General features: G+C 42.7%; 1 protein-coding gene and 1 long non-coding RNA gene across 2 annotated transcripts; both read right to left on the bottom strand.

Moving 5' to 3' along the window:
- Positions 1 to 3,191: 3,191 nt before the first annotated feature.
- On the bottom strand, positions 3,192 to 3,969 carry LOC138353571 (uncharacterized). Its single transcript, XM_069306756.1, has 2 exons — positions 3,946 to 3,969; positions 3,192 to 3,626 (listed from the first exon to the last, which is right to left on the bottom strand). The coding sequence occupies exons 1-2, from the start codon at positions 3,967 to 3,969 to the stop codon at positions 3,192 to 3,194; spliced, it is 459 nt and encodes a 152-aa protein (XP_069162857.1).
- A 3,369-nt stretch (positions 3,970 to 7,338) lies between these two features.
- Positions 7,339 to 13,337, bottom strand: LOC123768039 (uncharacterized). Its single transcript, XR_011223169.1, has 3 exons — positions 12,542 to 13,337; positions 10,792 to 11,068; positions 7,339 to 7,626 (listed from the first exon to the last, which is right to left on the bottom strand). It is a non-coding gene; the product is annotated as an uncharacterized lncRNA (long non-coding RNA).
- Between the last annotated feature and the right edge of the window lie 327 nt (positions 13,338 to 13,664).

The raw sequence follows: 13,664 nt of genomic DNA, 5'->3' as shown, positions 1-13,664 counted from the left end.
GTAATAAGATTAGCCCAATTTTTTTTAGTATAATAAATAAATATAAATAAATAAATATTTATTCAGGTAAGGTACATACATACAAGGTAAGATACAAAGTTGATGGATTTAGATTTATAGATAGACCTAATACATACAATGCCTAAAGCCACTATTACGCAAAGCGTTTCGGGCATGATATGGATTTCAAAGTAATATATTTTGATATATAGAGTACACTACACGATGTTAATTGTTTTAGTAATATTATATATATATATATATATATATATATATATATATATATATATATATATATATATATATATATATATATATATGTATATATATATACATATACATATATACATATACATATATATATATACATATATATATATATATATATATATATATATATATATATATATATATATATATATATATGTCGTACCTAGTAGCCAGAACGCACTTCTCAGCCTACTATGCAAGGGCCGATTTGCCTAATAAGCCAAGTTTTCCTGAATTAATATTGTAACAATTATATACAATTCGGAAGTAATAATAAGACAGCTGATGCCATCTGTTGGCAGAAGAGAACACTATCAACTGGCTGGTCAATAATGGCCATAAGATACAGCTTACGCCATCTGTTGACATCAAATTACACTTATAACAAATTACCCTACAAAATACCACTAGCGCCATCTCTTTTTTTTTCCAACGCACTATAAATAGCCAAACAGCAACCCATAAGGTGGGTTGTTGTGCTCGGGTAAGAGGTTCCAAACTCCACCCACAAGTGGTATGGGATGCATAATAAATGGCATATCATTGGTAGATATTCTTTGTTGACATTGACACAACAGCCAATCACAGGACGTTATCAGCTAAAGGCTCCATCCACTTAATAAATCATCTTTATTCAGCACACCATCCTTGCTTATGACATTCTGCTTCAACTTTAATCTACCTAAAAAGTGAAATGTTAAGTATTTAAAAGTATTAATATAGTGATAATTAAATACTGCAGGATGTAACAGGTGTTACAGAAACATGGGTTATAGGCTACCTAACTTGTGACGTCATCAGTGGGTGTTGCCTCACACAAATATTATCTACGATACAATGCCTCCGCCCTCTTATTGGTCTACATTATTCAGTTAGATGGAATTTTCTGTCTTGTATAAAACAGAAATTGTTGCTCTTTTGTACAGCAACAAGGTTATTGAGCAAATGACGTATTTTTTATTTTGCATTTTATTATAAGCGTTGGCATTCCCCGCAACAGCCAATCACAGGAAGGGACTAGCTAAAGGCTCCATCCAATTAATAAATCATCTTTATTCAGCACACCATCCTTGCTTATGACGTTCTGCTTCAACTTTAATCTACCTAAAAAGTGAAATGTTAAGTTTTTAAAAGTATTAATATAGTGATATCTAAATACTGCAGGATGTAACAGGTGTTACAGAAACACTTTGCTGGCTACCTAACGTGTAACGTTATTATTGGGGGTTGCCTCACACTAATAATGTTACACTGCTCTGCCCTCTTATTCGAGTAAATTATTCAGTAAGATGGAGATTTCTGTCAGGTGCAAAACAGGAATTGTTGTTCGTTTTCACAACAACCTTGTTGATGTGCACAAGGACCTATTTCTTAGTTTAAATTTTATTAAAAAATGGGTGTTGGTATTCCCCGCAACAGCCAATCACAGGAAGGTATTTCTGGAAGCTCGGCCTCCTTATGGACTCAGCACATCGCTCTAGCTCATGGCTCGCTGTTTCATCTCTTGTATATACAAACTATGACTTTTTTCGATTACTATTATAATTAATAATATGAGCTATAAAAGTTTTTACACAAAATGGCTAAATTCTGCCATTAAATGGACTTTGTCTGGTATACATACACAGACACCAATTTATTACCATTCATCCATTATTAATTTCAAATGTAATGTATACTGTCTAGTGTTTTTCCTCTCGCCATTACTTGGTGCAATATTTGAAAGTTGTCTATTTATTTATCGATCTATCTTTGGGGGAGCGGGAGATTAAGAAGGCCCTCAGCCGCCTTCTGACTAAGAGAGAACGTCATCAAGGGGAACATAAGTAAACAGAGAGTTGACATCAAGACTAAGCATTTTGAAGGAGGGCTGCAGGCGCAGTCTATGAAGTCCTGAGAGTGACGAAGGTGGGCAGGAACTAAAGTGCCATAGTAAGGAGTCAAAGTTTTAGCGAGGCAAGAGGATAGCCGACAGAGCCCCCTGAAGAAATGATGGGACGAAGAGGAACACCAGGTTTATGAGTCTTAGGTAGACCATATAAATAAGGAAGAAAAGGTGATGAATTTAGGGGGTGGCTCCTGGGAGTTGGGAACTTGAGGGGTGAATGGTGTTGGCCTTAGGGAAGAGCCAGCGTGAACTTAACTTTTGTAATCTTGTATGAGATACTGACCGATATACTGACATGGCTGACAGCTGGTGTTGATGGTTGGTGAGAGTTGAGGTGTACGGACACTAGCAGGTGGTGCAAGTTCATCACTGGAGTGCCAGTGTACCTTGTGACACTGGCCCACGTAACCAGACTAATTGTCACCAGACAGTTTATCCTGTGTTGATCTGTGTATCAAGCTTGTCCTCGCATATAGCTATAAAAACAGGAGATGCCTTTCACCCACAGGATTATAAACCCATGGAACCGCCTACCCACAGAACTGCCAGAACTCTGCTGAACGTTAAAATTCAGCTAAAATGATAGTAGTATAGACATGATACAGAGATGGTCAAGAATCAATATAAACAATTACCGGGAGACAGTTCCCTGGCGTCAGAGAGAGATAAGTGGATTGCGGTGGTTTTTGTGGCCACACCAATTTCCCTTTCCAGATGAACTTGACATACACCAAGGCTTTTACATTGTGTAAATTGTCCAGTGAATGCAAGTTGGTTACGTCAATGGTTGGTCTATCGCCACCTACCTGCCACTAGCGTTCACAGGACCAACTGCCTCGATCGTTATTATTATTATTATTACCCCCCCCCCTTTCAACTAGATCGATATTACCCCATACAACTAGCGTCTTATCACCCATACAACTAGCTCCTTATCACCGCATACAACTAGCTGCTCATCAACCCATACAACTAGCTTGTCATCACCCCATACAAGTAGCTTATCACCCTATACAACTAGCTCGTTATCACCTTATACAACTAGCTCGTTATCATACCTTTCAACTAGCTCGTTATCATACCTTTCAACTAGCTCGTTATCATACCATTCAACTAGCTCGTTATCATACCATTCAACTAGCTCGTTATCATACCATTCCACTAGCTCGTTATCATACCATTCAACTAGCTCGTTATCATACCATTCAACTAGCTCGTTATCACACCATTCAACTAGCTCGTTATCATACCATTCAACTAGCTCGTTATCATACCATTCAACTAGCTCGTTATCATACCATTCAACTAGCTCGTTATCATACCATTCAACTAGCTCGTTATCATACCATTCAACTAGCTCGTTATCATACCATTCAACTAGCTCGTTATCATACCATTCAACTAGCTCGTTATCATACCATTCAACTAGCTCGTTATCATACCATTCAACTAGCTCGTTATCATAAAACTAGCTCGTTTTCACCCCATACAACTAGCTCATTATCACCCCCATACAACTAGCTCATTTGGGCTAAATATCTCAATTGAAACAGATGGTAAATATTGATCTTGTTAGGAATGGGATGAGTGAGGACTGAAGGCAGTACTGGGCGCGGCCAGTGGTGGGCGGCCGGTGGTGGGCAGCCGGTGGTGGGTGGCCAGTGGTGGGCGGCCGGTGGTGGGCACCTCATCAACTCCTGGTAGCCTAGTGTACTGCCTGGCGGCCACTCATCATGGCATAGTTTGTCCGGAACTGGCCTTCTCTTATTCCTAATTGCTTAATTTACCTGAATGTACCTGAGGGCAACCATCTCTAGTGGTCTCGACGGTGACAGGAAGCCGACAGCTTGTCAAATGGACCCTCATTTTTTTCTAAGGAAAATTTCCAACTGGGTTCTGAATTGCAGCAGTGTTTTGGTATTTAGACTTCGGCGGGTAGGCGGGTTCATGGGTTTATTTACCTGTTTATTTATATGCCTGTGGGTGAAAAATCATGTTTTCTGTTCTACATTTTGGGTTGTTGAGCTTGAAGCTGTTGTTCCTTGTTTTGTCTCATCTTACCTATTAAAAAAGAAGTCTGGATGAATATCCTCTAAATTGTTCAGCATTTTAAAGAGGTGGACAACATCCGCCCTGTTATGTCTGGTTTGTGAAGTTGTCAGCCTTGAAGCTCTCCACCGTTCCTGGTATGAGAGTCGACTTACTTCTGGAATGATTTTTGTCACTGTATTGAACTTCCTCGAAGTTCAATACAGTGACAAAAGAGAGAGACGAACAAATCCACAAGGGCCGTGACGAGGATTCGAACCTGCGTCCGGGAGCATCCCAGACACTGCCTTAATCGACTGAGCTACGACAGGGTTAAAAGGGTTGAAAAGATCCACGGCCTTTGTGGATTTGTTCATTTGATGCATCACGTTAGTGTGATCTCTGTGTGTAAAAGAGAGAGATCTCTCTGTAGATACAGAGATATATCTGTAACGCCTCAATATCGTTTTCACTTCCAACTTTGCCATAGATCTTAGTGTCATCTGCGAATCTGATGATATGGTTTGTAATATTCTCATCTATGTCATTGGTGTATGTGATGAAAGGGGTTGGCCCTAAAATAGACCCTTGTGGTACCCCACGCTCCACAATTTTCCAGTCAGATTCATTTCCGTTTTGAACGACCCTTTGCTTTCTTTGTTTTAATTATTGTTTTATCCACTCTACTATTAAATCACTTATTCCATGTACCTCTAATTTCCCTGCTAGTCTTATGTGTGGTACCTTATGAAAAGCTTTAAAGAAGTCTGTGTATACTACATCTGCTGTAAGTCTTTTTGTCTGAACAGCTGGCTATTGTTTCCCAAAATGTGAGCAGGTTTGTGGGGCCGGATTTATTTTTAACAAAACCATGTATTTTTTTTATTATTATTATTTTCTACCACATACGTGGCGATACATTTACAGTTGTAACCAGATTTATATATACAGTTTCTTATCCATGAACAGGGTTAGATATCTGTTAAACATATAGTTCATTGATTTATTGAATAATCAACCACAGAAGGTGATTGTAGTGCTTCTAAAATGCTAATCTAACCTACAAACATAACTACACAGATTTACGTCTGTCCTATATAAATCGATTTATTTATCCCATGAGGTTAGATTAGCATTTTATGATGATTATACTACATAGTTTACGGTGAGATGATAAATGATTCCTGCCCTTAGCGTCAGTCTTTAGACGTGCGAGGGTGATTGGTCACCAGTTTTCTGATGAGGTGATCCTGCCTTAGAATGTAGATTCCCTCAGCTAGTTTTCCTAGTTTTCTAAATTGGGCTAGTCGCTCTAGGGACTCTAGTCAAGAAGTTTTCAAACTACTATACACTTGTGGGGTGTTGGATGAAAGCTCGTGCTATGGACTATCATTTAAGGCTAGTCAGAAGTCTGTGATTGCTCTGTAGAGAGATTTACAGAAATTTTCCTGTTTCTGTGAAATAGGATGGGAGTTGAAAGTGATTAACTGATCATCACCAGCTGCAGGTCCCCTTAAGGGTCTCTCTTACCTTAACTTACGGGGTATTAAAAATATATACATTTTCAAACATTTTATTCATCTTTTTGTTACATAAGCTGTAAGAGGTATATGTATCATTGTTACACATTATGTGTGATGGTTGCCACCATCTCACAACCTCTCAGCTCACCGCTATAACCCCTTATCACACTCTTATATCAGCCAACATTCTGCAATCCCACTGTGTGTGTGTGTGTGTGTGTGTGTGTGTGTGCGTGCGTGCGTGCGTGTGTGTGTGTGTGTGTGTGTGTGTGTGTGTGTGTGTGTGTGTGTGTGTGTGTGTGTGTGTGTGTGTGTGTGTGTGTGTGTATGTGTGTGTGTGTGTACGTGCGTGTGCGCATGTGTAGGTGTGTGTGCGTGTGCGTGTGTATGTGTGTAAACCCCGCATTTCAACCATCATTAGTTCAATGCAGTGACTCTTTTTCACTAGTTTTTCGTATCACATTTACATTTAAAGTTGTATATCGAATTGGCTTGGACAACTTTCTCATTCCGTCCGTCATATCCCTGTAACTCATCTGTTTCCTGTTTACAATTATATCCTCTTGTTCAACTGTTCCTTAATTTGAACATTGTTTCTATATCTACTTTGTCAATTCCCCTTAGTATCTTGTACATCGTTATCATGTCTACCCCTATTCCTTCTTTCCTTCAGTGTAGTGAGGTTCAATTCCCTCAGTCTGTTTTTCATAACCCTAATCTCTTAGCTAAGGGACGAGCGCTGTGTGTGCGTAATTACCTAAGTGTAGTTACAGGATGAGAGCTACGCTCGTGGTGTCCCGTCTTCCCTCTTTGTCGTATAACGCTTTGAAACTACTGACGGTTTTGGCCTCCACCACCTTCTCACTTAACTTGTTCCAACCGTCTACCACTGTTTGCAAAATAAAATTGTCTAATATTTTTTGGTACTTCTGTTTTAGACTGAATCTGTTTTCTTGTTCGTGAAGTTGCTTGTTTGAGGAATTCCTCTTTGTCAATTTGTACTATTCCTGTTAGTATTTTGTAAGTGGTGATCATATCACCTCTCTTTCTTCTATCTTCTAGTTTTGGCATGTTTAAGGCTTCTAGCCTCTCCTCGTAACTCTTGTTTTTCAGTTCCGGAAGACATTTCGTAGCATGCCTCTGTACCTTTTCCAGTTTATTTATGTGCTTCTTGATATTTGGGCACCATACAACTGCTGCATATACCACATGCAGTGTGAGTGTGGGGGAAGGGGGGAGGGAGCTCTGGCTCTTTGGTCCCGCCTCTCAACTGTCAATCAACTGGTGTACAGGTTCCTGAGCCTACTGGGCTCTATCATATCTACATTTGAAACTGTGTATGGAGTCAGCCTCCACCACATCACTGCCTAATGCATTCCACCTGTTAACTACTGATGTGTGTGTGTGTGTGTGTGTGTGTGTGTGTGTGTGTGTGTGTGTGTGTGTGTGTGTGTGTGTGTGTGTGTGTGTGTGTGTGTGTGTGTGTGTGTGTGTGTGTGTGTGTGTATACATCTCATGTTAGGGTTAACTTTGTGGCCGCCATCAGGTGGGCCGCTGCCGCCCGACGCTACGCCCACATAGGGGGGGGGGGGGTCGCCCCACTGGGGGTATTCATCAATAACTGAGCTATCAAAACTAGTCTTATATTTGGACATATTCGATGCTGAATAATACATTAAGGTTCACATGATAAAAACACAGCACAGTACATATGTGTATATGACGTCATCGCTGTTGTTAGGTTGATAGGTGGCGCACACGTTGAAAGGTAACGGAATAGACGGGATGGTGACGTCACAGAAGAGCAGGTGACATCACAGATGGGTATTTGACCTCACTACTTGCCGGAAGACATCATCTGCTCCTTGAGTTTGCCGTGATTGTTCTTGGCGATGTAGTCAGGCAGCTCAATACCCACTGTGGGAGAGAACACCGCGTTAGTATGTGTGTATTAACATGTGCACTATTTGCATATGTTTAGCTGTAGTTGTGTGTATGTATTCACCTTATCATAGTCACTGTGGCAACCATGTATAGAGTCCACCTGCACAACTGTGCTCCTAGCTCCTCCCGCCTCTGTAACCCTACATGCTGTACGTAGAGCACCTCCCATCTTCCTATGTGAGGTAAAATGTCTCTCTCTTCCTTCACTCATCTTGTGTTCTCGGTAAACATCTTAATACCATATAATTAGCCGGTCTGAACCACGCTACATCTTAGTCAGCATCACTTCAATGTCAGGTCACCACCAGGTCATGGTACACCAGGTCAACATCTGGTCATGTTAGTGTCAGGTCAACACCAGGTCATGGTACACCAGGTCAACATCAGGTCATGTTAGTGTCAGGTCAACACCAGGTCAGTGACAGGTCACTACTATATAAGAGCCAGGTCAACACTACATAAGAGCCAGGTCAACACTACATAAGAGCCAGGTCAACACTACGTAAGAGCCAGGTCAACACTACGTAAGAGCCAGGTCATCGCCATGTTAGGCCGTTGGGTAGTTACCAACTGGGTGCCAAGTCATGTGGGAATAATAGGAAATGACATTGCAGACGAAGCTGCAAAATCTGCAACTAAGCGAAAAATGTAGACATTTATATACCACAGAGTCTATCACAGATTAAGAAAGTAATTAGAAATAGAGCACTGCAGATGATGTACAGTGACTACAACACAGCAGTTGCAACATCAGGATCTGCGAGTTGGTACAAGAATTCAACCAACTACGAACCACTTATTTTGATGAAAGGGAGCAGTAGAACAACAGAAGTACACTTATATCGCATCAGGCTTGGATACCCATGTGCATGGTAAATAGGCTTACAGGTTCCAGAAGATGAGAGGAAATGTCAACACTGTGGAGAAATGCCCGACCGACCACTGGAACATTATCTAACACAGTGCACAGTTACAAACCCATTAAGATTTCAACTTAGATTCAACAGAGCAGAAGTTGTTGTTAAACACATGGGACAAAATCTTACTGAAGCGACCATACGAGTCATAAATACTCACACTCCGCCCAAGTAAAACAGAAACAAGCAACACTTAGTGGGCCAACCAGAGGCTTAGGGCCCGCGCAGGAAGTTCCTTGCAAAAAACTCACCATGTCAGTGTGAGGCCAGGTGGTCCAACATCAATACTGTACCAATATGTGGTGTGTACCGCAGCAAAGGTGTGGACTATGCGCCTCTCCGACACCAACGGTGCCGCCTCTGGGCTCTTCATTACGTAATGGAATATGACACAAAGCTGCCGGGATCAATCCTGGAGGTGTTTGTGTGTACTTACCTACAGTGTACTTGCGGGGGTTGAGCACCAGCTCTTTGGTCCCGCCTCTTAACTATAACTCAACTGGTGTATAGGTCTCGTGGTGTCCCGTCTTCCCCAGTACTCTTTGTCAAATAACGTTTTGAAACAACTGACGGATTTGGCCTCCACCACCTTCTTACTTAACTTGTTCCAACCGTCTCGCTCTGCAAAAGAAAAGTTTCTAGTATTTTTTTCAGCACATTTGTTTCCTTAGCTTGAATCTATAACCTCTTGTTCTTGAAGTTGCAGGTTTCAGTAATACATCTTTGTAAAATTTTTCATTACTGTTACTATTTTGTATGTAGTGATCATATCACCTTTTTTTCTTCTATCTTCTAGATATTTAACACCTCTAGCCTCTCCTCATAGCTCTTATTTTTTCAGTTCCGGAAGACATTTAGTAGCATGTCTTTGCACCTCTTCCAGTTTATTGACGTGTTTCTTGAGCTACGGGCACCATGCAACTGCTGCATATTCCAATTTTGGTCTCACAAAGGTCATAAACAATTTCTTTAATATTTCGCCATCCATGTATCACTGAAGGCGAGGCTGAAGTTGGAAAGCGTAGCCTAGGCTCCTCGCAGTATGTTCTTTATGCGGACCTCGGGTAAATAAGTATATACTGTCCTCAACCATCACTTGATCTCTGTATCAAAGTTCTATAATGCCATTCTACATAACTTGTAGATTCTGTATGGACTATTTTCTCCTATTCCACATTCCATAATGTGGTATTTATTCACAATGGATTCCATTTGCCAAGTATGAGTTTGAGCGAGTTTGTGAGTGAGGTGAGTACAGGAGCTGCCACTGGTGTGAGTGAGGCTGGTGGAGCGAGGCGCCCTCATACATGAGTGCAGACTGAGTGCCATTGGAGGTCAGGTCAGGAAGTATAAGGCCATACTCTGTGCCTGATACAGCGGCGATGGTCACAGCATGGTTGTCTTCACGCTCGCGCGCGCGCGCACTCACGCACACACACACACAAATGTAGATATGATAGAGCCCAGTAGGCTCAGGAATCTGTACACCAGTTGATTAACAATTGAGAGGCGGGACCAAAGAGCCAAAGCTCAACCCCCGCAAGCACAAATAGGTGAGTATACACACACACACACACACGGGACCAAAGAGCCAGAGCTCAACCCCCGCAAACACAACTCGGTGAGCACAACTAGGTGAGTACACACACACACAGGGGGCTTACCTATAAATACCCTCCTACAGCATGCAGGGTGGTGTAAGGAACTACTGTGGACAGTGTGGTGGAGGTGAGGGGAAGGGGAAGAGAGATGCTGCCTCCAGCAGCAGCATCAGCGGGCGTCGTGAGAGCGGCCCAGGGAGCACCCAGTGGCAGATCTCTTACCGTGAAGCAACAGTGTTCGTCTCAACTCTTCACTAACGTGCGTGGTTACAGTAGGTGGCAGCGTTGTAGCGATGGTGCTGTGTTCATGCCTGAGGCTCTCAGAGAACTAGGAGGTCAGGTGTGGGTACAGGCAGGTGTATACAGTGACCACAGTGTGCACCAACCCCTGGTGTAAGGACCACAGTGTGTACCAACCCCTGGTGTAGTGGCTTAATGGTAAATATGTATATAACCAGATTTTACAGCTTACTACACCACACTCATTATGGTACATGACACGGTTGAAGCAGGTAACACATGACATGGGTGACGTAGGTGACACGTGACATACTAGGATGACGGATGACACAAGTGACACAACAGGTATGGCTAGTGACGTGTGACTGGACAAGACTCACAGTATCTTCTCTTGGATGGAACTAGCTTGTAGAGGTGAGGGTGGGTGAGGTATGGGTCCGGGGGCAGCAGGGGGTCGGACCCCAGTGGTGTGGCTACATCCTCAAACCCATCTGGCTCGCCGACGCTACCAGCTGGCCTGATATCATACTCCAGCTGGAATGGGAGTAAGAACTGGGCGGGTCGAGAGGCGGCGGCTGTCAGCGTGCCCGCCAACAACACCCCCAGCAGCACGCGACGACCACAAGCTTCTACCATCCTGCTCTGCTGCTGCTGCGCCTGTCAGGGAGATGACGGAGTGCTAGAGGGTGGCGGGAACATGTACCCCCCATACCACAGAGGGCAAGGAAAGGACTCAGACAGGAAGAGAAGTACTGCTGAAGGGAGAAAGATGAAATATGAAGAGAAGAGCATTGAAGAAGCAAACGGAATGACATGGGGGATTATAAGATGAGTGATAATAGTTGTTGTGGTCATCTATCCCACAACTGAATAACAGGAGGCCCAGATGAGAACACGGCATTGTAAATAGTTTGTATAGACATAGTCCAAACCCGCAGGTAGGATAGTTTGCAGCTAAAGGCGGAACTTACAATGAGATAGAAGGGACGGAAGAGGAGGGTGAGACATGGAGGCATAAACAGGTGCATACAGTAGACAGAAGCTTCCTAACACAACATGTCAGGGAGGACACGAGAAGGGTAAATGATGTATCAGCACGACTTGAACTTTTTTGTTTACTTAGAACAGCAGCCACATTTGGAAGGGAACTCGAGGTCACTCACTATAAGATCAGGCGAACAATGTGGCCTGGTCTTTGACTGCCTAGTACAGAACGTAATAGTGAACTATCACATTCTATCTCTTACAAGGCAGTCAAAGAATTAGGAAGGGGGTAACCGTGCCGGAGGTACGCTGGACCAGAGATGCAGTTCCCTGATAGACAACATGGATTACGGTGACAGAAGAGACCTCAGAGTGGACCACAACAAGGTCCTGGAATACATAAATAACCTAAGTTTGGAAGTTGTTGAATTCATACCAATGTTTGCAGATGATTCAAAATTGATGACGTGTTGCAACAAAAAAAGGATTGCAAAAAGATGTAAGGTGGCCTAGATAAGCTAAAAGTATAGTTGGGGAAATGGCTAGTAGACTTCAACCTAGATAAACGCAAGGTAATGAGTACAGAAGGAACAAAAAGATCCATGTAACTATAAATGAACGGGAAACTACTCCATAAAACAGCAAGCGTGAAGTACCTGTGGCCACGAGCCTCACATAAGGCACAAATACAATAATGTTATCAACATATGCGAAAGTGGCCAAGGTAACAATACCATACAAGAGCCCAGTGGAGGCCTCCACAACACCTGCTACACCTGTTTCCCCATCTGGGGAAACCTGTCTTAAAAATATAACATGTCCCAGGGCATACAACGAGGCTGTTACAAGACTGAGGGAACTGAACCTCATCCCACATAAAACAGGTGAATAAATGAATAAGGTGTATGAAGATTAAAATGTTCAGAATAAGGCAGTAGGACTAGGTAACACAGCTACAAACTTGCAGCGCAGATGAGTCGTACATATGTATGAAAAACAAAAATATACTGTCAGTGCATTTCATTACTTCTATATATTAAGAAGTGAAGTGATAAACTACATACATCAAATGTTGCGGGAGAGGAGGAAAGACTGGTGAGGGTGTACAGGGTGGAGGGTGGTACACAAGGAGGCGGCTGTACCCACCTGACCAGAGGAGTAACGCTGAAGCCTGGGATGACGGTCGCTGGTGCAGGCAGTTCCCGCCGCGAAGCTCCTTCTGCTTCCTCGAACTTCCGCGGCGCAAGTGGACCTCTCAGCACATGTCTTCTGTATTACCTCCTGCCTCGCCCCCTCCTTCCTCTGGCTCCACCCCTTAACGACTTTCAGCCAATCACATTGAGCCTCCACCCCTTACCATGCCAGTCTACCAATTACAGGGAAGCCTCCAACGCTCTGAAGGCTTTACCCAACCGCGGCAGTCTTCGGGGGAATTCGCCAGCCAATGGGATGCGTCGTCGCCTCGTGGAAAATATTGAAGGTTTTGCATGCTGAAAACGTTACATAATTCCACACGACAATTCTGTTTGGTGTTATTCGTAAGTGTCGTATCGTTTGGTTATTTGTAAATTATATATTTGTGTAATATAGCTATTTAAAATAGTTTTGTTCATATATTAATATGTGTGGTGGCTGCTGATTTAGTGGCCTGGTGTGGTGGTCCTCTGGTACACATTTACCTAGTTGTATTCACCTAATTGTGCTTGCGGGGGTTGAGCTTTGGCTCTTTGGTCCCGCCTCTCAACTGTCAATCAACTGGTGTACAGATTCCTGAGCCTACTGGGCTCTATCATATCTACATTTGAAACTGTGTATCTGTAGAGAAATACCAGACAGACCACTGGAACATTATCTAACACAATGTACAGTTACAAACCCATTAAGATTTTAACTTAGATTCAACAGAGCAGAAGAAGTTGTTAAACACATATGGCAAAATCTTACTGAAGCGACCATACGAGTCGTAAATACTCATACTCTGCCCAAGTAAAACAGAAACAAGCAACACTTAGTGGGCCAGCCAGAGGCTTAGGGCCCGCGCAGGAATATCCCTGCAAGAAAAAAAAAACCTGTGTATTGAGTCAGCCTCCACCACATCACTGCCTAATGCATTCCACCTTTTAACTACTCTAACATTGAAAAAATTCTTTCTATCATCTCTGTGGCTCATTTGGGTACTCAGTCTCCACCTGTGTCCCCTTGTTCGCGTACCACCCGTGTGAACTGGTGTGCTGGTCAGCTGCAAAAGTAGAATATTATTGCGGAATAA

The sequence above is a fragment of the Procambarus clarkii genome, chromosome 58, assembly GCF_040958095.1.
Source record: "Procambarus clarkii isolate CNS0578487 chromosome 58, FALCON_Pclarkii_2.0, whole genome shotgun sequence".
NCBI lineage: Eukaryota > Metazoa > Arthropoda > Malacostraca > Decapoda > Cambaridae > Procambarus > Procambarus clarkii.
This window is presented reverse-complemented; position numbering and strand designations above follow the sequence as displayed.

Excerpts from the sequence above, each read along its gene's own strand:
- LOC138353571 (XM_069306756.1), bottom strand. The coding sequence starts at position 3,969 with ATGGTTGCCCTCAGGTACATTCAG. Across the intron at positions 3,627-3,945 it reads TTGCCCTCAGGTACATTCAG|TTTTATGATAACGAGCTAGT; the intron begins GTAAATTAAGCA and ends AAAACGAGCTAG.